Source organism: Chelonia mydas, chromosome 4, assembly GCF_015237465.2.
Source record: "Chelonia mydas isolate rCheMyd1 chromosome 4, rCheMyd1.pri.v2, whole genome shotgun sequence".
Taxonomy (NCBI): Eukaryota; Metazoa; Chordata; order Testudines; family Cheloniidae; genus Chelonia; species Chelonia mydas.
Genome location: NC_057852.1, coordinates 88914869 through 88942004, shown reverse-complemented (window position 1 = coordinate 88942004; position 27136 = coordinate 88914869). Strand labels below are relative to the sequence as shown.

Sequence of the window (27136 nt, the reverse complement as noted above, 5' to 3'; positions counted from 1 at the left end):
TAGAGACTAACACATTTATTTGGGCATAAGCTTTCTTGGGCTAAAACCCACTTCATCAGATGCATAGAGTGAAAAATACAGTAAGCAGTATATATATTACAGCACATGAAAAGATGGGAGTTGTCTTACCAAGGTGGGGGGGAGGGGGTCAGTGCTAGGAAGGCCAATTCAATTAAGGTGGAAGTAGCCTATTCTCAACAGTTGACAAGAAGGGGTGAATATCAACAGAGGGAAAATTACTTTTGTTTATAATATTTCACTTGCCATTATGACTCAGAGTTAACCCGCCAGTGAGATGAAGGGGGCAGGCAGTTCTCCCTTCTTAGGGTGATGATGGTGTCAGGCTGCACGCAGGCTCAGGAGATGGCAGGCACTCCAGTATCACCTGCCGAAGGGCTTCTAGTCAGCAAAAGGGCTAGAAAGTTAATTTTTTAACATATAAATTCTGTAAAAAGCAATGGTGCTGCTGACAGGTGCCCTGGGGGCCTGATGATCCTGTTGCCCTAGTTTAGTTCCCCCTCCCCACGCCGGACTCAGGACCTCTCCCCCTGCCTCCCACAGTCCCAGATCAGCCGTGCCACCCTTCCCCTTCATTCCCCCCTCCCCCCCGGGACCCAAGAGGAGCACGCCCCCTGCCGCCTGCCTGGCCTCCTATTTGCTCGCTCCATCGCCCTCCCCACTTCCTTGCCGAGCGCGGCGAGGACAGTGGAGACCGGGCGGTTGCTCCGGCCCGCCGAGAGGGGTCGCCCTGTCCAGCGAGAGCCTCCCTCAGGAGACTGCGGTGTTTCCGGGCCGCCCTAGTCACGTGACAGGAAGAGGACGCCGCCGCGGTTCCCTGTTGCGCGGCAGCGGCCGGGTCTTTGCGAGCGGCGGCGGTGGCTGCGGCGTTAAATGGGCTGGAGGCGGAGCCGGAGCCGCTGCGCCCTGAGGAGGAGACACGCCCCTGTCTTTGCGCTCGCCTGCCCGGGCCCCGCGGTAAGGGGGAGTTGGCCCCGGTAACCCCGCTCCGCGCAGAGACCGGGCAGCACCGCCCCCTGTGGCTCTAGCTGCGAACAGCCCCCGCCCCGTGTGTCAGTGCCCGGTCCCCGCCGCGGCGGCGCCGCGCCAGTCTCTCTGGTCTGGAGGGGCGGCCCCGGTGTAGTGACCGCGCCAGGGCTCCGCTCTCCCTGACCGCCAGGCGCCCGGCCACCAGCGGCGTTTCGTCCCCCGCGCCCCGCGCAGTCACGGCGGTGACCGGCACTGATCCCGGCCGGGCCCCGCGAGCAGAGGCCGGCGCTGCCTGCGGGCGCCTCGCGGCTGTAACAGGTGTCCCCTGGCACCGCGCGCTGGTCGAGGGCCGCGGTCCCCGCCGGGCCAGTCTGACAGCGCTCTGCGCAGTCCGCCTCGCACCTTCCCGCACCAACAAGGAAAAACGATGTAAGGAAATGGTGGTAAAGCCAGCGGGGCCCGGGGCTCGCAGCCTACCTGACGTGGTTCTGTCTGTCTTAAGTGGACTGGATGTCCGTGTTTCTGTGAGTGGATTTCCCAGTTAACGGGAGGCAGGACGTTACTACTCATGTTGCAGTCTCGGGAGGGGACTCGGCCTGCGCTGGGATAGGGCAGTGCCAGCTACAGGGCATTCGCTGTGGGAGTTCAGCATATGTCGTTGTCATGACAGGGCATAAGTTAAAAGCCAGGGACAGGCTGTTAATTATACGTTGCATACACTCTTTTGCATATACCGCAGAAGACATTCCTTGTTCCTTGGAAGGCATTCCAGTTAAATAGGCTATTTGTAACTTTTTCAGGGCAGGGACTGTTTCTTCTAGTGTGTGCATACTGGCAGGACTTAGTAAATACACTTGTCTGACACTCACTCTGCTTATTGAAGGTTTTCCTTGTAGTTTTTGTTGTTGTGATATTGAAGTGCTTCGCAGGTAAATTAGATCTGTGAGGTGATTACATGAAGACAAGTAGGGTGTCATCTGCTCTTCCTCTTTTCGTCATAGGGAGGCTCTGAATGGAAACTGGCTTTTTCAGACTCTGGATTGGTCTCTGTTTCAGAAGAATCTTATGAGAGGAGATTAAAAAAGCTTGGCTTGTTTAATGTAGCAAAATGAAGGCTGAGTGGGGATATGACAGTTCTGTCTAAATATATCCGGGGAGACATCAGGTAGGGAGAAGAGCTATTTAAGCTAAGGGACAATGATGGAGCAAGGACATATAGGTATAACCTGGCCATGAATAAATTTAGTTTGGAAAGTAGAATAAGGTTTCTAACCATTAGAGGAGTGAGGTTCTGGAACAGCCTCCCAGTAGGAGTAGTGGGGGCAAACAGCCTAACTAGTTTTAAGATGGAGCTTGATAAATTTATGAATGGGAGTATATGATGGGGTTGCCTGTGATAGCAGAGAACTGGATTCAATGCCTCGGGAGTCCTATATTCCTAACTCCTCTCAAAGCTTGTTACGAAGCCAAAAATGCTTTATCTACAGTTCTCTCATACTTCATTTTAGGCTTTGTCAGGTGCACTGTCTCAGAAAAGCACATCTGTCTTGTTGGTACGTATATGGAGATGAGATCTCTGATGTAGCTGGGTCCTCCTGGCCCACTGACGTCTTTTAAGATTGCGACCAAGGCCTTGAACTGGTAATAGAAAGTGGACTGTAAAGCCTGTGGAAAGATTGGGGTACAGAGTTGATGTGCTCACCACTCGCCTATCTGACTGAAGAGAGAGAGGCTACGACATTCTGCACAAGTTAAAAAGTCTGTTACTTCCTCTTCTAGCCCCAGATACAGAGTGGCATTAATAATTTACTTCTGGGGGAATTCTGCTCCAAAAAATTAAAAAATCTGCATATTTTATTTGTAATAATAACGCAGTATAATCGTTCTGATGTCAGTTATTTTGGTTATTTATCTTACTATACAGTGGATGGAGAATGGGAGTGGGGAGCATTGGAGGAAATCCCCAAACCTCCTTTGTCTAATAGTAATTTGTCTAATAGTAATTTGACCCTTTATTTCTAGTTATTAGTCAACAAATATATGCAGTCATATGCTCAGTGTTACATCTTAGGCAACTGAAGAGCAAGTGAGGGCTGAGGAATCAAACTCACAATTTAAATTAGCTACTGACCATCTCCAGAAAAGTCGGTAGCAAACAGTTCATGGAGCATATTTTGATAGGAAGTGTTTTCAGTCCAAAAATTTAGTCTAATCACTAAAGTACCATAAGCATTTATAAGCCATACTGTCCTTTAAAATAAGACTCCTTTACCCCATTCTGGCAATGTAAAGGAGCCTTAAAACTTTTACACCTGTTTTATACCCCTGTGGGATTCACAAAGATAACAGGAACAGTTCACTAAGAACAAGTCACTAAATAGACAGGCTGCTATTCTGCTCTGCCTGAGAGGACCAAGACTGCCCCATGCCTACCTCCTCAAAAACAACCGAAAGCCTTTCCCCTCCATGCTGAGTGTGTGTAAGAGGGACAGTGTGTCTTTCTCTGTCACACACATGACTGCCCAGCCTCCCTGGCGGTAATTTATGTCTCTACTGGCTTCTCCAGGCACCCAAACTGATCTGCCTGTGCTGCTAGGGAGGGGCACATGACCACTCTCGAGGCTTCCCAGTCAGAAGTCATTTTTCTGCAGGGAAGTAAAGAAATCTGCCTGGGATGTGAATTCTGCACATATGCAGTGATGCAGAATTCCCCCAGGAGTAATCATTCTGGAGGTGATTAAACTTGTGGATTCTTGTAGTCAAATCCTTGTCCAGAAGGAAAGGCTCCCATTTCTTAGCTTGATGAATGTGGATTATTTTGCCACTGGGAATCTAGATCTAGTGAAGAGTCTAGCAGGACTCAAGATTTTGCACCGCTTGAAGTGAAGAAAGCAGGGGCAGGGCCAGACTCTCAGTTATTCCTTCAAATCAGTTCCCCTTTTCTGATCAGTGTTACTTTAGTTTTGCTTGAGTTGAGCTTGTCATCTTTCTTCTATTCAGGAGCATGTGTAGGCATCCTTCTGGTAGCATTGGTTGCGTCTGAGGAAAATGACAATGTAGAGCCGGATTTAATCTAGGTGGTGTTAGTAGTGGAGTCTATAGCATCTTGCTAGACATTGATGTGATCTCACATACGTATTGGAAGAGAGAAGAAGGGCAGCTCCTAAGAAGACTTTTTTAGGCAAGATGATTATGGAAGAGAAACAGTTGCTGATTGCTACACTACATGCCATTAGAGAGGAATGATTATTATTGACCCCTATGAGTCCGAGTCATGGACGAGGACCCCATTGTGCTAGGTGCTGTGCAAACACAGTACAAAAAGACAATCCTTGGCCCAAGGAGCTTACAGACTAAATACAAGACGAGACAACATATGGATGTAGACAGATGGAGTACAAGGAGACAATGAGACAATATTGGTCATAAGCAGTGGTTACAACACACAAGCACCCTGTCGTCAAGGGTTGTTGGGGTTTTTTTTTTTTTTTGTAGGCATCACAGCAAGGGAGAGTTATGAGGAGGGATTTGAAGGAAGATAATGGAGTAGCTTTGTGAATGTTTATGGTGAGCTCTTCCTAAGCACGACGGGGAGTTATGCGAGAAAGCACAAAGGGGCTTATTTGAAAACTTAACAAATGAGTTATGGAGGCCAGCTGGCATCATGGGCCAATTGGAGGTGAGCACTGATAGCAAATGAAAGACAGACAGGGTGAGGATTGACTGTGAAGGGGCTTGAAAGTAGAAATGAGCCATTTGTTGGATATGCTAGAGGAGGGGGAACCAGGGGTGGGATGTAAAGAGGAGTAACGTTGTCGACATTGCGGTGCTGCATTGTCTCCTTTAGCTATGTTGGATTAACCACACTTCATAGTGAACTACATTAAAAATTACAGAGAGGTCAAGTAGAATGAATATCTTATCTTTACTCTGCTGTCTACACTGGCTTCCCATTGAATACTGAGTCAGGTTCCAGGCAATCAATCTTCAAGGCATATAATGGCTGGTTCACAGCTCCTCTCCTCAGGCACAACAGTTAGTTTTTCAAATTCTCTCTAAATGCAGGAATTTGTTTTTAGGTGTTTCACAAAGTATCTGATGGGATATTTTATTCTTGAAGGGGAACTCACATCTTGCAGTACCATGAAGATATCCAGCATTTAATTGACCTCTATAAACATCATATAATATCAAGGTGCACTGCATAAATGTGGTAGCAGAGTGCAGGCTGAATTTTGGAGTGAAGGCAGTGGCTGGGACTATAACAAAGATTACCTTCAGCTTGGCATTGGGCACTAACTTGAACTCTCGCTGAGGTCCAAAAGCAACATCCTGTTTGATATGAGACGTCTGGTTGGACTGGTTCAAAGACTCCGATGAGCTATTTGAAAGAATATCTCTCTATTCTGGGATCATTTGAATTCTGGGTCAAAGCCCCTAACAAGCACTGGAAGTAAAAATACTGTTTTTCTTTTAATACACTACTCAATTGTCTTGTGGCATCACCAACAAAAGCAATATGCTTGTCTCATTGAACATTCAACAATAAATGCTATTAGTATCTGTGTGATTTTAAAATAAAGAAATTAATGAGAAGCAAACTTGTTTGCAGCAGTAAGATGTTTAATAGTACAGAATGGCTATATATATACTATATAAAGGTTTTTATCATAATTCTTCTTCCACTCACCCATATGCTCCCTCTCACTTTTGTCTGTCTTCACGGTAATGTGAGTTGAACCCATTAAAAATTGTTTCAAATGGGTGTATCTCTGGTTTCTCTGGTCACTGGGAAACTAAAGTCCTTTCCTTGGTCAGGAGAATTAGACAAAAAACTAAAATGTCTGTTCTTTTGAGTAGGTGTCCGTGTGGATCCTTATCTAAGTGTGCATGCACCTCGTGCGCAAAATTGGAATTTTTGAAAAGGGGTGTACCTTGAGCCAGGCCTGCACTCTGTATGCCCTCATGCCCCATCATCCGAGAGCGTACAGGGCAGAGTGGCTGAAACCCTCCCTCAGTTCCATGTACCACCTGTGGCAGCAAGATGGAACAAGCAGTGACCACCCTTAGTGGTCTTAACAGAATTCTCTCTCTTCCAGTTAGCTAGTGTTAATTACCAACAACTTCCCTTTTTAATTTTATTCCCCCCTCAAAAAAGTTTTTTTTTTTTTTTTTTAAATCTGTTTTTGCCTTGTTCTTTCCGCCAGTGCTTCAAGCCTAAAATGGAGATTCAAAGCCCATGGACTTCAAACTATGCCCACCCTGAACAAACTCGGTCTGCTTACATGTTGCCTTAGCTGCCGCTGTTTTTGTCTTGGTGACAGCTGGGTGTCACACCACTGCTCGGTGTGCTGTTCTCTTTGGACCAGGAGAAGAAAATCCAGGGGTACTCGGTTGAAGTTGTCCCTTTTCGAACAATCGATAAAACAAACATAATTCCTTAAAGGGAATTGATGTCCTACAAAGACATTGATCACTTTTTAGATACAAGGAATTTGGTCCCAAAAGGACGTGAATAAACATATAAACCTTCTAGAATTATGAGCAATCAAACTTGCATAGCATTCCTACCTGTTCCAAAGAATTTCACCATGTAGGTTTTCAGACTATGTAATATGTTACAGATGTGTTAAAAATCAAGCAGTTGCCTATTGATTACTCCTTTGCCAGGAGGCAATCAAGTTATGAATGTGGTACTGACAAAATGGGATAACCCTTAGCTGCTCTGCATCTTCCAGGTGTCAGCAACTATCAAGCAGACTTCCTAAGTAGACAATCTGTTACCAACCATATGTGGTCTCTGAAGAGCTCCACTATCATATCAATATTTCACCAGTGGGGGAAATCCCATTATATACCTGTTTGCCACAAAAGAGAACATGCACTGTCTAGGCTTGTCCAAGGGAAGCATGAGCCCAGGATCCTTCTTTGTACCATGGCATCAAGGTCTTGTATGGATTTCTGCCGTTTGCCCTGATACCCAGGCCAGTATGGCAAATCAGAGAGGATGGAGCCATGCTGATCCTGGTAGCTCCATATTGGTTAAGATAATTCTGGTTACCAGATCTCCTTGGGATCTCTATTTAGTCTGTAATAGCACCTCCAGACTAGTATCTCGGACCCAAGGTCAGATACTTCACCCAGAACCAAAATTGTTGCATCTGACAAACTGGATGTTGGCTGGTTGAATGCTACTGACAGTTTGCTACAAGTTCAAGAAATCCTACTGAAAAGCAGGAAGCTCTCCATGAGGAAAACTTATTTCTCTAAATAGAAAAGATTTTCAGTTTGGGCAGCTAAGTGCAACCTTGACACATTGAAGGTCTCCATATCTATAATCCTTGATTATATTCTGCATTAATTCCATTAAGGTATACCTTGCAGTGAATTTGGCGTGCCTACCCCACACATAGCTGATTCAAACATAGTCAGTTTTCTCTCCATTGTATCCAGATTTTTAAAGGGGTTACTTTATTTTCCTTACAAACTCATGGAGCCCCCTCTTTAAGCCTCTCTCAGTTCTTTACACCACTTTATTCTCTAGAAGGCTCAGCAAACTAACAAGCTGTCATCACTAACCATCACACAATGTTTCACAGAGATAAGGTGGTGTTGAGACCTCATCCCAAATCTGACACAATTTTACGAATAATCTATTAATCTTTTTCTTTCCGAAATCTCATTCTTCTCCATGGAAAGAAAACCCTCCACACCTTGGAAGTTTCAAGGGACTTGTTATGTTTTGATAGAACAAAGCCCTTTAGACAGACATTCTGCTGCCATAAGTAGCATTTCAAAGGGGCAGGCCATTTTTTTCCAAGAGCATACCTAAATGTATTATCCAGTGTATTTCAATCATGTGTTTGTAGGGAGAGGTGTACCAGCAATCAAAGATTACAGGTTGCCTCCTCTGCATGCTTTAGAAATATTCCCCATATCTGAGATCAGCAAGACTATGTGGAGTAATCCCCTTTTGTTAAATCCTATGCCCTTGACCTGGCTGTAAGATCAGATGCCAACTGTGGTAGGGGTATATTTACAGTCACTGTTTAGTAGTAGTTAGGAATCTCTTCAATCTCACCTTTCAAATGGGGCACTGTTTATTACTTTCAAGATAAATACTCAAAGAGAGAATGGTTACTTACCTTTTATAATGGCTACTGTTCTTTGAGATCTTTTCATTCATCTAATGAGTCATCCTCCTTCCCCACTTTTTCGGCACCCCCTGTACCTGGGATTCTGAATTAGTGAGGGAACTGAGGGACGGTTGAGGCAGCTCTGCCTTTATGCCGTTGGTAGGTGGGGGCACAAGCACATGCATAGTGCAGACATGGCTTAATGGGCAGCACTGTTCAAAAATTCTGATGAGGCGCTTGCACACATAGAGGGGATCCACATAGATGACAACCTCTTGAAGAACCACAGTTACTATCAAGAAAATAACTGCTGTTCTCAGTATTTAACCAGTTCATAAATGTGCTTGAACATTATATTGTACTCAGAATGACTTTTTTAAACCTGTTTTTCAGCTGAGAGAAAATGACTGCAATCAAGCATGCCTTACAGAGGGATATTTTCACTCCAAATGATGAACGTTTATTGAGCATTGTGAATGTGTGCAAAGCAGGCAAAAAGAAGAGAAACTGCTTTTTGTGTGCCACAGGTATGCATGTTGATTGAGAGAGACAGCAAAGTATTTCTTTTCATTGTCTTTGAGTATTTTTCGCTTTAAGTATAGTAAAATGAATAGTTATATTTAATTTCTTTAAGTGGCAACTGCTTTTCATGCTCAGCTTGTTCCTTTCCTGTATAGAGAACATGTACTTCCATTTATTATAAATGGATGGAATCAGTTAGGGTTTAGAGTGAAAATAAATTAGTCATGTTTTCATAACAAAAAAAGCTTTAGTATTAAAGCCCTGCTGGACCCTGCTCCAGGCATCTTCTTAGAAGGAGAGCTTGTCAAGCCAGCCAGTGACCTGAGGGTTTAGGATTTAATTCCCTAAATCCCTAGTTTAGAGGCAGGTAAGAATAGCATTACTGGCTGGGAATGATTTAAGTTCAGCATAGCTGTTTAGGCTCAACACCTTAAATAATGCTGGTTATTTTCAAAGGGAAGGGAGAGGGGCTGGGGTGTACTGATTAGAAGCTGGGGCAGGGAGCTCTGGGGAAATGTGAGTGCTATCTTATTGTGCTTTAGAGCACTCACATTTCCCCGGAGCTCCCTGCCCCAGCTTCTAATCAGTACACCCCAGCCCCTCTCCCTTCCCTTTGAAAGTAACCAGCATTATTTAAGGTGTTGAGCCTAAACAGCTATGCTGAACTTAAATCATTCCCAGCCAGTAATGCTATTTTAGTCCTTTGTATCTGAGTTTAGTTGCAGGCCTTCCAAGTAGTAGAGACTTCTGGCAAATTAGTGTCAATTTGGCCTAACCCAGAACCCTTGCAAACAAAAACCAAACCACCCCCACCACATAATAACCCTAACCAGAGAGGGCAATTTTATATTCAAACCTGATTCTTCAGTGATTTATTTATTTTTTAACTGTTCCACCCCAATCCTGCGATAATGTAACTGTGGATACTGATTGGGCTACCTATGTTGTAAGCTCTTTAGGGCAGGGACTATCTTTTTGGTCTGTGTTTGTAGAGCACATAGTGCAATGAGGTCCTGGTCCATAACTGGGGCTCATAGGTGCTATGATAATACAAATTAATAATTAATAATAATATATTATGTCAGGCCCATATTTGTGGGGGGTTTAATTTTGGTTGTGTCAGTCCTTGGTTCTGTTTTACATTATAGATGCAGCTTTGCTCTTTAAACTCATCACTTTATTTTAGGGCTACTATAAGAAAACAAATGCCTACGTCGCACTGTAGCTGATTTTAGAAGTCATGCAGTGATACATATCTGTGTCTGAGATAAAAAATGAAGCCTGTGTCTGGAGGGGTCCCTTTACAACACATAGAGACTTTAAGCTAACTGTCTGAAGGGGAAAATCTGTTCAGAATCACAGATGCAAATGTAGACAAGAAGTTGACATTACTACTGGTTAAAATAGCCCCTACTCTTTGCTGAAAGTAATTCTGTACTTAACAGTGACAACAGAACGTCCAGTGCAAGTAAATGTGGTCAAGGTGAAGAAATCTGATAAGGGCGATTTCTACAAAAGACAGACAGCATGGGCACTTCGAGATCTTGCTGTTGTTGATGCCAAAGATGCTGTTAAAGTATGTATTTATTCATGCTTGTGTGACCTGTGTTTAGAATGTGTCTCCCTAACTATATAGAGACTTCAAAAGTTTTTCATTCAGAGCTCTGTCGAGTCCAAGTTAACTCCTTAACTGTGAGCTACACAAAGTTTAGATTCTAACGTCACATGAGGGTTGGGAGCTGGGATGGCAGCCATCTGTCCATTTTGCCTGTGCCCTAATCTGCCTTGCCCAAGGGTGTATCTGAACTCCAGTGAGGGGGAGCTAAGCCTGAGGAGCCAGCAGAACCATGTGATAGTATTCTCAATATCTATTCTACATAGTCTGTCAGAGACATCTCAGATAGATAGATAGAGCTTGGCTTGTATGCAAGAACTTGTGAGAGAATACCACTTGTTTTCCCCAATTTGAGTGCTGTATAAAATCTTTACTCCTCCAAATTCAGGTCCCCCTTGAAATGGACTACCTTTGTAGAATGAAAGCATTACTGCTGATATATAATTCATGCTAGATTTTAAGTAATGCTTGTACCAGAAGGCACTTTGAAACCGTGGTGATGAGCAATATATAAGAACCTAGATAGAGCTGTCTAAAACAAGTGTACATGGTAATAAGATACATTTTTGTAAACCATCCCCAAGAAATGAGAACATTAACCCATCTGTTGAAAAGTATATGGCCCTGAGGTATTTTGCCTCTTCATAAATCCTAGATTATGCATGCCCACAACAGTAACTTGGTTTTGGCCCTGGAAAATCATCTCTGTTCTGTAGAAGGTAACTTTTCCTTCTTTCTGTTAAGTATTTCATACCTCAGAACTTGGTGTGTAACTGGAGATGGGAGTGGTGGGGACAAAATGCAGGGCAGGTCTACATTAGAGCACTACATCGGCACAGCTGCACCACTGTAGTGCATCTGGTGAAGGTGCGTCTGGTGAAGATGCGCTCTGCTGACAGGACAGCGCTCTTCTGTTGGCATAATTACTCCACCTCTGCAAAAGGCGGAAGCTATGTTGATGGGAGAATGCCTCCTGCCAACGTAGTGCAGGTGTGGACAGCGCTTAAGTCAACGTAACTTCCGTCGCTCAGGGGGTTGTCTTTTTTCACACCCCTGAGCGACGTAAATTACATCGACTGAAGTGGTAGTGTAGACCAGCCCACATGTTACTCATTCTTTCTTCCCTTTAATGTTCTGCGTATTGGCATTATGTATGAATAATCAAAAAAGTTATTTAGATTAACCGGCTTGTAGAAGATTTCCATCAAGAGTAGGGTGAATACACTTAACTTTATTACTCCTGTAATATATGTTTAACACACATGTTGGTTGTAACTTTTAAGAAGAGAACAATTAAAAAGAAAATCTACATTTAATTTAGGGAAATAACTTCCTTATGGGTCAGGGTTCCTTTAAAAGTATTGTTTCTATCAAGGCTTTTCTTTCAGAGCAAGTGACTTTACTCCGTGGAAGCTAATATGTCTCTGAAGTATGTGTGTTCTCTATGTATGTCCTATTTTTAAGCTATTTATAAATAGCTTATAAAAACTATGGTTGCAAAGTCAAGCACTCAAAAGTTAAGAAAAGCCAGAATTAACATTGCCTGTGCACCTTTAATTTAATTCAGCTCCCTTGTGGGAATGCATTATTACAATAGTTTTAATTACAGGATCACACACTATTTTTTTCACAGGACCCTTGCCTTTCACATCCACATCATCTATAATGCACACCACCCGTAAAATTGTGTGTGCATGCACACTTTTTATAATGTATCATTAATCATCACATTTAGCAGCTGGTACTGACGAGGCAACTGAGATTCTTTTATAGTGCTTTGTGGGAAATAGTCCTAATGAAGATTTCATTTCCCATCATGTCCAGTTTCACGTGCCAATTGCTTGTAGGAGAAACATTAGCAGCAATACAAGTAATATGACGCAGTAAATGCTAGTCTAATTTGCAAGAATGTATAGCGTTAAGAGGATGTGAAACTTTCACTGGAGGAAAGGTGGGTATTCTAAAGTGCTTAGACTATGGAGTTTAAATCAGGCTATGTTCAGTACAGCTGATGCTGGATATATAAGTGGCTAATGAAAGGAAGCTTTTAATCCAGTGTAATCAAGGCAGCGTTCTCATTGGTGGGTGCAACAAGATAAATGTAATAATAAAATTGAAATTATTTACTTTTTGTAAGTGACTTATTACATCAAAAACTAAAACCCTATCTTGCAATTTTTTATAAATGCAGCTCATTGGTTCTCTATCCACCAGTGCTCAAATCCTACAGTGATGGGAGCGACTACAAAGCTCTAAAATGCAGAAAATGTCCATAGTTCTGCTCAAGATGCAGTAACAGATGCGTTCCGATTGTATTGGGGCAAAGATCAACTGTATGCCTTCCTGCTGGTTCCATTGCTGCTTCTGGTGGTCAGAAAGATAAGACAGGACAAGGCGTAGGTCATTTTGGTTGCACCATGTTGGGCAGATAGTACTGGTAAATGAATCTCCAAGATCTGTCACAGGAGTCTTCATATCCTATGAGAATGTCACCAGATCTAGTTCAAGAAAATGGTTTTGTTCTTCATGCAAATCTGTAATCTCTTTACCTCAAGGTTTGAATTATGCTTTTCCCGCCATATAGTATATTTTGGAATATTTACCTGAAGTCCCTGAGCCTCTCCATGATCAAAGTACACTTGTATGTCTGCTATCTCAGCACACCACCCACTAGTTGACAGCAGTAAAGTTTCCATCTGTCCCACCATCAGACCACTTTTTTAAAAAGTAGAAACTGTAATTCCACTATTTGGAAAACCAGTTGAGCCTGATGAGTTTTCTCTTGTCTTTTGCAGGAAAATCCTGAATTTGACTTGCATTTCGACAAAGTGTACAAATGGGTTGCCAGCAGCACAACAGAAAAGAACACTTTCATTTCATGTATCTGGAAACTGAACCAGAGATATCTTAGAAAGAAAATTGACTTCATAAATGTTAGTGCCCAGCTTTTGGAAGGTAACATTCAATAATGGTGTTTATTTTAAAACAAACAAAACTTACCATTTTACACCATCGTGGTAAAAGATATTCACTAAAGTGTATAAAAAGCAAATGCAAGGTCTGTTTTTGGAATACTAACTAATTCAATTAATCGACTTAAATACTAGGAACTATATCTATCCACATTTACTACACTATTGGTAAAGGTAGCTTCAAATGAACAAGTATGTATTGTGGGGAAAGCAGGTTCACTATTCTAACAAATAGAACAAGACATTTTCTACGAATGAAACAGTCTGTATGCTGGAGACACAGAATAATTTGTGAATATTGAAATATTCACTAACTCCCTAAAACAATAAAGATAATGTATAAGGTTTTACATAGTAAGTCTAAGAGGAGGAGAACTTTGTGCAGTTGTATAAATCTTACTATGTTATACAAATGTGTGTAAACTTCATTTTTTGCATTTGTTTAGGATTATTCCAGGGTAATCTAATACTCTTTTTTGTATAAATCTTGGAATACCTTTGTAGGATTTAATTGCATGTAGTGACTAATCCATTTTATTTGAGCAGTCTTTGATGTAACAGGGTAAACTTATTCTGTATCATCATAATATGAGTAAAACTGTAAAAGGCTAAAACATTTAGATGGCTAGAATCTGGTATAAATTGCAGTGAAATGATGGCACTTCATGGATTGATTTAATCAGAAATGGCAAAAGTCATATGCTCGTATTAAACAATTAAAATGACTTGTGTAGATACGCTTGAGTTCAAGCCATTAGACTCAAGTGGTATTTACAGGTGGAAAAACTCCTTGGGAACCTACTTTTTTAATGTTGAACTCAAATTTTTCAAAACTTGTGATGTTGTAACATTCAACCTTGTTGCCATTTAAAAAAACACACACAATGTTCATACTCTGCCCAGCTAATAATCTTTGCTTCCTTTCCTTTGCTTTTTTCACACCTTTTTATTCTCCAGAACTACCTAAAGTTGCAGAAGGTGCGTAACACCTTTTCCTTTATTCTTTTGTGTAATGATTTTTTTGGTAATTAAGTTGCTTTTGTTCTCTTGAAATAATTCATTGAATATCTTTTCAAATTGCTAGAGAAAGCAAGTTCCAGGTGTGTGATAGAAGGTGTATGGGACTATTTTAATGTCTTGTATGCTTTTTTGATCACTGTCTTCAAACTGTTTCCATAAGCTTACTACTGTGACAGTAAAAGAACACTGAAACCTGTGGCAGATTTCAGCTAATATTTGTTTGGATTATTTTAATCAATGTCTTTAGGTGTAATCCTCATTTCCTTCATTGTTTCCTGTTCCTGTGGGGAAATTTCTATTGAGCATCAATTTTACTCTTACTCAGCGAATTCAGTTTCTATTTATAGAACAATTTTTTCTTCTGTGAATTACTGTTAGCATATTTTAGAGGCAGAGGGAAAGATTTACAAAAATGAGTGCCTAAGGTTTGGCTCCTAAATGCTAAATAAGTGGCTTGATTTTTGGGTGGTGGAAGGACAGTGCTAAGAACCCGGCGTCTTTCACCAACTTCAGTGGAATTTGTTAGGTGCTTAGTACCCTGGAAAATCAGGCCACTTATTTAGGTGTTTAACTTCAGGCATTTTGTAAAAGAAAACCTTGCTCATAAAGTATTCTCAAGCTCAGGATTAATTCAGTGCTAATTAATCTGCATATCAAGTTAGAATTTGGGTGTCATAATTTTTCTATCGGCATTTCTACAAATTTCCAATCATTATTGCTACCAAGAGTGACAAATGTTAGCACTTTCAATTTAAAGTAATTACCAATAAACAGCACCGCCAACCGCGTGCATTCAAAAATCATTACTCAGGCACCAAAACCATGAGATTTGCTTAAAAATCATGAAATTCATGAAAAATATTTGGAAGCATCTGTGCATTTTCTCGCTGCTCATTCAAAAAGATCAGCTGATTAGGGCTCATTTGGTTTTGTGTTAGCGGCTACCATTTTGGAATTAGTAAACTGCCTTGGTGGGCTCCACTGGATTTAACTCAGTGAGATGTGTTGCGGAGAATTGTTTACATCTACCTGTGAGCTGAACCTTGGCACCTAATGGCTGGAAAGGCCAGTGTGGGAGGTTTGAGACCTATTATTCAGGATTGTGAAACTAGGATGTGGCCCTGCCAAAGAAACAATCTCTTGACATTAACTATCTTGCCAGTTGCTACCCTTTATCTAACTTTCTGTCGTGGGTAATAGATGAGTCCCCTTGCTTCTTGAACTCATAAGTGGCCTCCAAGTCTACTCATTTGTTTTAGTATAAAGGTGGAGATATCATCTGTAGTTGGTGATCTTCTCCTAGCAGTCTACATAGGTAATATCCTGGCTGCGTCTGCTAACTGTATGAGCAGTCTTCAGTAGCAGTGACCATGAGGCTTTCTTGACTTGCTTGTGGAATTGGGTAGGAATGAACTGGGAATGTCTTGTGATGTGTTACTGAAATTCTCCAAACTTTCTTTGGTGTGAAGGTTTAACTTTGGCTGTTATCCCTAAAACCCTACAAAAGATTTTGAAGTAAATATAGGGCTTAGCCCACATGCATGCTTGTTTGTTTTTGTATTGTATTGTGTGTGTTTCCTTTCCTCTGTTTGATGTGGCCTTGTCTTTTAGTCTAATCTAATTACTTTTGTTTAAAGGAGGTTGAATTATATATCTCCATTTAAAATGGTAGCACTTTTTTCTGTATTTTTTTATTACAAAAATGAATTCATTGTGGCTTTCCCCCCCTTCCCCTTATAAGAATCTGTTCCAAGTGGAGAAAATCAGAGTGTAACAGGAGGAGATGAAGAAGCTGTGGATGAGTATCAAGAGTTAAATGCAAGAGAGGAACAGGACATTGAAATAATGATGGAAGGTTGTGAATATGCCATTTCTAACGCTGAAGCCTTTGCAGAAAAGTTATCCAGAGAGCTGCAGGTGTTAGATGGGGTAAGGATTTCTTGTTTTTGTTTTTTTTTTTTCTAAGTGTTATAATGAATTAGCATACCTTGTTAAACTCAGTTTAGTGCATTTTTGCCCACGACAGTATAATTTAACAAGTAGCTGAAAGCTCGAGCTATTGCACAGGTATAATTCATAAAAATGTGGTGGTGGGTTTTTTTGTTTTTGTTTTTAAAATAGGCCAAAAATGGCTGAGAACTTAAATTGTATGGTATGAGACCACAAATCCCAGTGGTAATTGAACCTGTTCATATTCTAAACAAAAAGAGCTCTCAACAATTCTTGTAGCTGCTTCCATCTCATCATGTTGATTCAACAGACATTCTTGGCTTCAGAGTGACACACAGAGACGCAATCGTGGAATCTTAATATATGGACTTCTGCTTTGTGCATTTATTACATTTTATATTTGTCTGAACATGTACAGTGCATTTTAAAGTAGAGGCTAAAGAAAGAGTATCTTGCATATTACAGTTAACTGGATACATATATTGCTATCTTTGTGCAGAAGAATTGCATGTTCACTGGTACCTAAATTAAAGTACTTTAAAGCCATTTCCAGGCCTTCTAAAATGAGCCGAATGGACATCAGGTGAAGAATAGAGAAGGAAAAGGAAGGCATTCTAGAAGAGGTTTTCTTCTCCCAAAAAACAAATGAAGGAAAATTGTGATCCATAAATATATGTTTAGTAAACCAACTATGAAATATGTAAATAGACTAATAAAAAGATAAGCAAATTGTGATGAGTCCACTCTATAAAATGAGAACACTATAAAATAAATTGAGACAATAACAGAGGTGTTAACTTTTAAAAGAATATTCCGCTCACTTAGGATAGGGTGACAAGCAGTGTCAACTAGGAGATGTGGATTAATGCCACAGTATTGCAGAATTGAACTGACTGATCTTAGACAGTAACTTATTTAAAAAAAAAACAAAACAAACTGCCTGTGCTTTGTCACATAGTGAACTTAATGAAAGCGGGGCTGACTTGGTGATTCCAAAATGCAGAACAGACAGCTTTTAACTATCTAAAGTATATTTTTGCCTTACGCTTGAAAGTTGTTTTTTCCTGGATGGGGTTGATTTATGTAGAAACATGGTTGTATTACCAATTAAACAGTTTCCCTAACTCCAGCTTTCCACAGGGCAAAACCATAAAATATTAATCACAGGGACCAAAGTGTTAAAACTATTCTGTGACTATAGCCTTTGCATGCAGACTAATATTAGAATACTGTGAAAACTAGAACAAAACTTTATTCTTACTGATTTTTCATAAGAAGAGGATTCCACACTCTGCCATGGCCTAAGGCACCTACTCTGTGTTTAGTAATGCTTAAAATCTTACTATTTTAACGTAATTGAAATTGAGAGAGCCAGAACAACCTAACATTTTGGGAGGTACAGTATTTGATAGTCATGAGGGTGCCATGTATAAAATTGTTATTCACAAACTATTTGCTCTGCAGGCAAACATCCAGTCAATCATGGCCTCTGAGAAACAAGTGAACATCCTGATGACGCTGCTGGATGAGGCTCTGAAGGAAGTGGATCAAATTGAGCTGAAGCTGAGCAGTTATGAGGAAATGCTACAGAGTGTAAAAGAGCAAATGGATCAGATCTCAGAAAGCAACCACCTAATTCATCTCAGCAACACGAATAATGTGAAGCTGCTGTCGGAGATAGAATTCCTAGTTGTAAGCATGTTAATTATGGCCTGAAATCTGAAACCTTTTGTATTGGGAAGTAACTATTTATTTTTAAAAGTGTCTTATAATAGCTGTCTTCTTCTAATAGAATAGCATGAAACTAAACTCTGAGCCAGTGCTTTGCTTATATACTGTACTTGTATGTTATCTTTTAGAATCATATGGATTTGGCAAAAGGTCACATAAAGGCCCTCCAGGAGGGGGATCTGGCATCTTCTCGAGGCATTGAAGCCTGCACTAATGCAGCTGATGCCCTTTTGCAGTGTATGAATGTAGCTCTTCGACCAGGTAACGCTTTTATTAAATAAAATAAGGGAAAATGTAACTCTCTCATTGTTACAGTAGTACCTCTCCTTTCAGGTTTTTAGATTGTTTTTCCACACATAGGGAATCTTGCTCTGTAGCTTCTTCCACTCCTAACAAAAAAACATAAGTCTTAAAATATTTTCTGTTGTGATTTTTAGGACATGATATGCTTTATGCAGTCAAACAGCAACAACAGCGGTTCAGTGACCTACGTGAACAATTTGCACGGAGACTTGCCAGTCATCTGAACAATGTGTTTGTTCAGCAGGTAACTTACTTGGCTTCTTTAATCTGAATGTTTGCAGCTAGATGGCCTTTTTGAAAACTTTGAAAACAAACCATTATAAAGTTTGATGTGATTAACTGAAATCCAAGCACATTTTCTGATCCACATAATAACTTACCTGACTTTGACACATTTATTTACAATAGTCTAATAAGTGTGTAGAATACTAAATTCAAGTAGAGAGATTTCTAATGGTTTCTAACAACTAGACCCCATAGAAATGACCATATATTCGTCTTTGCACAAAATGATCTATATTAAATTTGACATGTACCTTAAGATTCAGTTTTGTGATATAACCACAGTCATTTATTTTAGCCTTAAAGTTCGATAGCTAAAACAACAAAGAGCAATAGTCAGAGCCAGACTGAGTATTAAAAGATGGACCCTTCCCTACCACAGAAGGGCCCATCTCCACTACAGATATAATTGCATCAAGGAAATTGTATTATGACTATTTGCAAATCTATGGTTATGCCACTGTTCCAGTTCTTCATGTAGCTTGGTTACAAAACATGGCTGAATTTCAGTCTATGCAACAAATTGGAATTATGATATAAGCATGGATTTGGACATAAGGTAAATAGGCTGCCTGATATGATTGTATTTGTAGCAGGGATGAGTCCTACACAATTTAGTAGGACTTTGATCTAGATATTTCTTGTAGTGGAGCAAGTGGCATACTCCCAGTTCTGTAGTTGAATTGTTTTAAAAGCATAAGTGAAGTAACTTTTTAAAATTTTACAATATGGATGGAGGAGGCTTGAACTGAGGACTTGTAGAAGGTGTTGGATTAAAGTGTTTACAGGGCTGGTTCCAAGCAGAGGAGACTAAAAAACTCTTGCTTCTGCAATTCTGCGGGGTTTTTTTTGTATGGACCTTGCAGCAAGTAGAATTGTCTTGGTGTGGTTTTGATAGTTGTTTTAAATTATTTCAAATTCATATTGTGCTGAACTTGTTTCTGTGTGGGGTTATGGGGTTTTCTAGCACCTTTCAATTTTCAACTTTTTTTTTTTTTTTGTAATTATTCCTGTATTTTATCTCCAATTAGTTTGCTCAGACCCTTCTTCAGCTCTATAACAGGTCCTACTATCTTTCGGTTTCTGTGAGTACATCAGGTTTGATTCAAGCTTCTCTAATTTTATTTTGTTTTTAAAAGCTTGCTAAATCTAACTAGTAGTTGCAGCTTTGGCTTCATAAATAGGAAACTTGCCTTTACTGATTGCAGGGTATAAGGGCTCCTCCTCCAATGTTCGTATCCGCGCTCAAGCTTTGTGTGTCTGTTAGTGGACAGACAACATTCACGTGGCCTCTGAAGCATAACTAAGGTAGTGAAGTGACAAGTTGCATGAAGAAAACTATTATTACATTTGCCACAAAATGAAAATGTTTGTGTATAACCAATACAAGCAGCACCAAACAAAAAAAGCTGGCTGAGATGCTAACTAGTAATTTTTCTAGGTATTGCAGAAAATGAAGTTTTTCCAAATAGAGTAATGCAGGATAATCCCATGTGCACATGACATTGCATTTGGCAGTGCAGGTCCTCCCCATAATGGCAAGTATTTCTCTACTCTGTAAAATAATAACTTGCTGGATCTGCTTAGAATTGTCATTGTTAGCTTCTGCTCTTTCTAATTTTTTTATCCTCCCTTACATTTAAAAAAAACCCCAAATCTGTGGCATCCCACTTCTTCATCTATCAGTGTGTCTAAATGAACAGGTAGAGACAATGGTGTTTAAGTCCTATGTAAATGGTTCTCATTAGAGAAGCTGGAATGTTGGATTTGCTGGACAGTGCAGTAAGAGGATGGTTGTGCATTTAAGGGCAGATTTATTGAGAACTTGCTTTTCTAATTTTATGGTCCTGATAGTGCTTTTTTATAAAAGTTTAGAGAGAGTTAGCTCTTCTTACTACAACGTAATATATTGGTTGCATTCATCTGATATATCACTTAGCTAAACCATACTGTTGTTTTTATACTGGAGGAAACTTCAGAGGGAGGACATATAAATAAACAGTAAACTTACTCAGCCAGTCATATATTCTGTGTTACCTTTGCAAAGATTTCTAATCTTTATGCCTGGATAAGTGCTGACACAAGTCCAGTTTCTTCTTTTGCTTAATCCTTCAGTGAACACGTTGTGAGGGTGCAAACTCAAAACCCATTCAGCAGAACTGAATGATTTCACTACAGGTTCAAGTAGGAAAAGTTGATGGACTGGGAAGGAATATGCCCTTGTTTAAATTCTCATCTTCCAATGTAGCAGCAACAACAACAAATTATACTTTAAATTTAGCATGTTGGACAGTGGCCCATCTGTTGTGTCAAAGGTATTGGCTTATAAGATGGCATACTGTCTTACTGGGCAGTTGGATGAATTCAGTGCAGAGGTTGCCCATTTAAATGTATATGAAAAATGTCTCTAACTGGCGCATTTTCTCTTGTCTTTAACATCTTGTTGAGAGTTGCACTTTTTGTTTAGAATTACTTGCGTGATTTATTTGGATTCCTCATGTAAGCACTTTTCTTGTTTCATTAAGAAGCAGTCCTAAACCAAAAAAGGCAATGTGAAAACATGAAGCAGTTCAGTCTTCTGCTCATACATACAATCAATTTATATTATCAGCTGGATTTATTTAGACATGATAAAGAGAGAATAAACTCCAATGGATTTATCCAAGCTTAGATATCTTAACCTTGAACTATAATGCAGCTTGTTTCATTTTAAAAACAGAGTTTTAGGTACCAGTGCATTCACATATATTTTTATTTTAAAAGATTAATACAAGAAATTCTAGAAATCTGTTGACATTTTAAACAGAAAAATGCAACTCCAGATTAGAGCTCATTGCATTTGCAAAAAAAAAAAGTCTGCAGTTACTATTGCTAACATTCAGCAGTTGATATAGTTAAACATTTACTTGTCTGTGTTCTAATCTTATCTTGTTTTCTAAACTTGTATATTATTAAATAAAATACATCTGTAACTTTAGGATGTTATCAGGTTCTATTAGTAAGGAAAACATAAATCAGCTGGGCTTTCTTCTTTTGGAACAGTGGACAGCAAACTTGATAAAAACTTGCAGTGCAACGTGATAAAAAAACTGTGTAATTTTGTGCTGTGTATGTATCTAGTGGCAGTACACTGAACCAGAGGTGGTACTCCTTTTTATATGGCATTTTTGGAGGAAAAACACCTATTAGTTCTGGGCCCCTAGATACTAGAATTTAAACAAACTGGATGTCATTTGGAGCAGAGCAACAGAAAAAATGAAGATGGAGGGATTGACTTGGAAGGAGAAATAAGGAGAACGAAGTTAACTTTGATAGACCATGGCTAAAGGGTGAACATGATAAACTGTAACTATGTGAAGAATGCTAATACCAAGCAGAGAGGGAAATTCTTTGACGTGGTACAAGAGGGGCATGAATTGGAATTATGGGATGAAATAAGCAAAGGAAATTTTGGCTGAATATCTGAGAATGTCCTAACAATAACATCAAGTAAATTGTACGGTAGTCTCGCAAGAGACGTGATGGAAGCCCCAACAGTTGAGTCTGGACTAAACAAAAACAACTGAAATATATATTGTAGGAAACAAGGCTGCATAGTAGGAGGATGAAATAGATCACTAAGTGGTTTTCTGCATTGAATTTCTATGAAAAGTCTACCTTAAAAAGGGTGGGGGGCATCAAAGAGCAATTAAGAATATTTTGCTGTTACTGAACTAATATACAACCTTTTAACAGTGTTAACTCCCTAACAAATGGGAAGATAATTGCTGCTGTTGATATATTACTTACTCTTGTTTGTTTAAACCCAGCTGATCCCTGGTTTTTTAATTGTTTTGTTTTAAATAAATATGCAACAGTAAAGACAAACAATACTTAATATGACTACAAAGATCACAGTTTCTCCTCATTCAGCAGGGGTGACTCAAGTGTGGCCTGTGCCCATCTGTGCATATACCAAGGTGTGGCCTGCCTTCTGCAACTCTCAGCGTCACTAGTTTCAAGGTTTCAGTTGGGTTTTAGAGAAAAAAATAATTTATCTGAATGTGTGAACTTACTCTTTGCTGGGACAAATAAGAAAAGTCATCTCAATCTAGGAATCATTTTAATGTAATCTGCTACCTCATGCTGTATCCCAAATTGGATGTAGTTTTCTTTATCATTCTGATTCTGCGAAAGAAGATTGTAATAATAATAATTAATAATAAAAAAAATCATAGTTTGACTAGTTTGTGTAAAGCATTTTAAATACACTGAATTGTTTGGATTGCAGTGTTTAGTTAAGGTTACTTTTCAGTTAATGTGTATATAGAATGTCCAGGTTTAAGTCTCTTAATTTAAATTAGGTGTCCATGACTATATCACATTTGAAAACTACAAAGATTTTGAGTTCTACACACTTCTTTTACAGACATTGGATCTAATTCCCAAGTCTGTCTGAACTGTACTTGGTACAGTGGGAAGGGACTATGGGGGAAGATGTCCCTAAGTCATCTTTTTTTGTTTCTGTGTTCTAGGTACCAAACTGGCATCCATGTAACTAATGGCTGCTCTAAACTACACAAACTAAAATAATCTTAGGACCACCCTGCCAAATGGTCACCCCCATCCCACTTCTGACCTGCTCAAGAATGCCCCTCTATTTGGAGAGAGTGACTGACAGTGGTTTAAGCTGACTTTACACTACTTGAAAATTGTGTTATGTCACAGGAATCACTGGCTGCCTAATCAGGGCAGTTTGTGTGCCCTTTACACTACCAGAAAAGCACAAAAGTTATAGATGTGAGGGCCAAGATCTGGCCCATAGATTAGTTGTGAACCAGAGGAAAATTTTCCTCCTACATAGTGCAACATAGTATATAGTGACTTAAAAAAAGTTTAAAAATGAAATCTGTGAAATCTAACCTTGAATTGAGCTAATAATCATACAGTCTACTATGTCTCCAGAGTGATTTGTCATCTCAGCTTGTGTTAAACCAGTGGTCTCCAACCTTTTTACGCACAAGATCACTTTTTGAATTTAAGTGCAACCCAGGATCTATCCCGCCCTTTCCCTGAAGGCCCCCGCCCCACTCACTTTCACTGGGCAGGGGTTTGGGAGGGGGTGCGGGTTCTGGGCTGGGGCAGAGTGTTGGGGTGCATGAGTGGGGTATGGGTTGCTGGTTTGGGGGGGTCAGGTTGGGGCAGGGCTCCCGGAAGAGGCCAATGCGCCCCTGCCTTCCTCTGCAGGCATCGCCCCCACAGCTTCTGTTGGCCACAGTTCCTCATTCCTGGCCAATGGGAGCTGTGGGGGCAGTACTTGAAGGCAGGAGCAGTATGTAGAGGGAGGCCCCTCCCCTGGGGCTGGAGGGGTGTGCTGGCGGCTTCTGGGAGTGGCCTGGGACTGGAGCAGGCAGGGAGCCTGCCTTAGTGGTGATCAACTGGGAGAGGATTGACCAGTCGATCGCAATTGACTGGTTGGTGACCGCTGTATTAAAGACACAAAAATCTTTACTTTAAAAGAACATTATTAAGGTTGCAAAGACATGCACTCAAAAATTAGGAAATACCAGAATTAAGGTTCTCTGTACCACCTTAATTCAGTCCCCTTGTTCATGTGCATTAAGATATGGTTTTAATTACATGATTGCATACTATTTTTTTTCCACAGGCCCGCTGTCAGTCACTGTACAAGATGGACTATGCTCTAGGGATAAATCAGGGTTTTATAGTGAAGGAGGCAGTTGTCTGTTTCATTTCTTGCAGAAGTTAAAAGGCGTGAAGTAAATGAGGCAGTGGATTGCAGGAAGAGAGGATGATTAAGGCAGTTGAATGCTGCTCTTGGAAACTGAATTCTATCCCTGCCCCTGCCACAGGTTTCCTGTGTGATCCTGGACAGGCACTTAAACTAGTCTTTTCACATGTGGTTACTGTGTTCCTCATTTTCTCTGGGTGCTTGACTTGAGAACCTGAGGGTCTGTTTGCAGAAGGCTGAGCGCTCGCTGCTGCAACTGAAGTCAATGGGAACTGTGCTTTGACCATATTAGCTGCTATATAATGCCATATATTCTGAAAAATCAGGTCCCAGATGTCTCAAATTGGGCACCTAAAATTAGTGGAGACTTTGACATTAATTTTTCTGTGCCTCAGTTTCCCATTTGTAAAATGGAGATAATATCCCCTCATTTCACAGGAGTGTTGTGAAAATAATATAATGTTGGTGAAACACTCACATACGATAGCGATGAGTGCTGTAGAAAAGCCTGTGAGGAAACTTAATAATTCTGTCTTCAGAGCAGGTTTTAGTGTGCACTAAATAAAGTCTAGGGTCACACATTGAACAATGAGGGGAAAAAAATACTGACTAGCTACTTGTTAATTGAGCACCATCTATCTTGTGAACTGAATGAGTCAGGAGTCCTATGGAAAAATGTATGTGATCGTGTGATTACAGACTGTATCATAATTCATGTGCACAAGGGGGCTGAATTAAGGTGGAACAGGCAAGCTTAATTCTGGCATTTCTTAACTTTGCATGCTTGACTTTGCATCCTAAGTGTTTTTTTTTTAATGTAGCTTTGTGTGTAATTTCTCAGGATTTAAAAAAACTAAACTGAAAAAACAAATTGTCATGTGGCATCATATTGATATCCACCTAAATCCTCAACTGCATTGGAACCTTTAGATTTACCGCATAGACCTCTGCCATTTGAGTTAACAGAGTAACTAACTGATAGAGGATGACAATCTACTATTGTTATATGGACCAATGCTGGATGGGGATGAGACATTTTGCCATTGGTTTTCACAGATATTTGCTGACAGAAGAGGAATAGTAAGACTAGAATCTTGAGTTCCATTCCTGGCTCTGGAGGGGATTGTGGTCTAGTGGGCACAAACTCTTCTTCCTGTTACTTCTCCCTCCAGGCTTGGACCTCTTCTGCCCCATCCTTTCCAAAGTGTCCCTGTGCCGTCTTTCCCATCCATGGCTTCCTGTCCCAGTCCCATTATCCTCACCTAGCTAGTCCCAGTCTCTCTAACTCAGACTTCTCATCCTAGTCCCAGTTCCCCCATCCCCTCAGCTCCTTGTCCAGTCAATCCCAGCTCCCCTTCCCCGCTCCTCATCCAATCTGCCTCTCTCCACATTCTCTGCCTCTGGTCCTCCTTCTCCTCCTCCCGCATTTCATGCCCTCATTGGCTTCCAGTCCCTGTTTCCATCACCAGACTCTTCATCCAATCTCAGTGGTTGGTTTGCCCTCACTCCTCTTTGCCTTGCTAGTCCAGTTCTCTGCTTGCACCTTGGCTTTTCATCAAATCTGTTTCCCCAGTTCCCATACTTCATTCCTTCCCCACCTCACTAGTTCTCAGTCCCAGTTTCCTTGCTTAAACAGTTCCTGTCTTCCCATGTAGCTCTTTGTTTCATATAGAGTCCTTCCTCCATTGCCTTCCTTGTCTAATCCATTCAGTCTCCTCTCCCTGCCAGTCTGTCTCCCCTGCCCCCGCTCCTTGTCTCAATCTAATTATCGCACACCCCCAATCTGACTCTTATCCCCTCTGCTTTCAAATCAGATAGCTTCCTCTATGCTGCCTGGGCTTCAGCAGGAGGAGCATTGAGACCACGAGAGGGACAGTTTTTTGCTTTTCAGCTCTGGTCCAGACCCAGTCTGGCCTGCAGCAGCAATTGCAGAGAAAGTCTTGTTACCTCCTGTAGCCCAGGGCTGGAGCTTGCTCAGTTGCTCAATACAGAGGGGAATCTTCAGTGAGTTTAGATGCTAAATTCAATCAAGACTCTGCTGCGTATGTGCAAATTACAATTTTTCAGACGCTTATAACTTGGCCAAATTTGGTCTGATATTCACAGGGACACCAAAAGACAAATCCATGATATAAAGGTCACCCCCACTCTCCCACCCTGCCAAATTTCAGGTCCAAGCTCTACAAAATGGGGACACTAGAACATCTCAGTTAAAGTCACCAGAATTTTTTAACACAAGTAAAATAACATAGTATTTTTTCTGAATGGGTAAATGATTTTGGTTGAAATTAAAAATAAATAAATTAAAAATCGGTTTTGAGGCAGACACCTGGCATAGAAAATTTAAGCCCCAATGGTTAAAGTATGTCATAGTTATAAGCAACTGAAAATTAGGCCTTCTAATGGGAAATATTGGGCAACTTTAATAGGCAGTGCTACCAGCCCTGAGTATGGTGTAGTAATGTCTTTGTATTGTTATTTGTATTATAACAGTCCCCAAAGGTCCCATCTGAAATCAGGTCCCCGATGTAATCCAGCTCTTTTAATCAGTGGATTACAAAACATTTTACAAAGGAGACTGGTATCATCACCATTTTACAGATGGGCTAACTGAGGCATAGAGGGGCAGTGACTTGCCAAAGATCACCCAGCAGGCCAGTGGCAGAGTTAGGAATGGAACCCAGGTCTATCAAGTCATAGTCCAATGTCCTAGTCACTAGGCCACTGCAGGATATCATTTAAGCTATTAACTGCAGATAAATGACGTGTGAAAGAAGTAATTTTCAGTTTCACTTTTCTGTTTTGTTTATCTGACTGTGATAATTTTTAGGCTAATTAGATAGCATTTGTAGTGGTATGTTTACACACATTGCTTCTACGCTTATTT

At 40.6% G+C, this 27136-nt stretch overlaps 1 protein-coding gene across 17 annotated transcripts in view; it reads left to right on the top strand.

The window, feature by feature from the left end:
• The first annotated feature begins 683 nt into the window (after nt 1-683).
• The window catches only part of EXOC1 (exocyst complex component 1), a 61713-nt gene continuing 35260 nt past the window's right edge, over nt 684-27136 (top strand). Inside the window, exons 1-10 of one of the 17 annotated variants that reach the window (XM_037897745.2) lie at nt 767-975; nt 8517-8650; nt 10091-10221; nt 13056-13215; nt 14190-14210; nt 15994-16181; nt 17667-17894; nt 18062-18194; nt 18371-18480; nt 19550-19603. In XM_037897745.2, the coding sequence (XP_037753673.1) occupies nt 8527-8650; nt 10091-10221; nt 13056-13215; nt 14190-14210; nt 15994-16181; nt 17667-17894; nt 18062-18194; nt 18371-18480; nt 19550-19603 (1149 nt within the window). In that variant the 5' untranslated portion in view covers nt 767-975; nt 8517-8526. Of the gene's footprint in view, nt 1512-8516; nt 8651-10090; nt 10222-13055; nt 13216-14189; nt 14211-15993; nt 16182-17666; nt 17895-18061; nt 18195-18370; nt 18481-19549; nt 19604-27136 lie in introns of all 17 variants that reach the window. The other 16 variants (XM_037897735.2, XM_037897739.2, XM_037897736.2 and 13 more) reach the window with 16 other exon arrangements.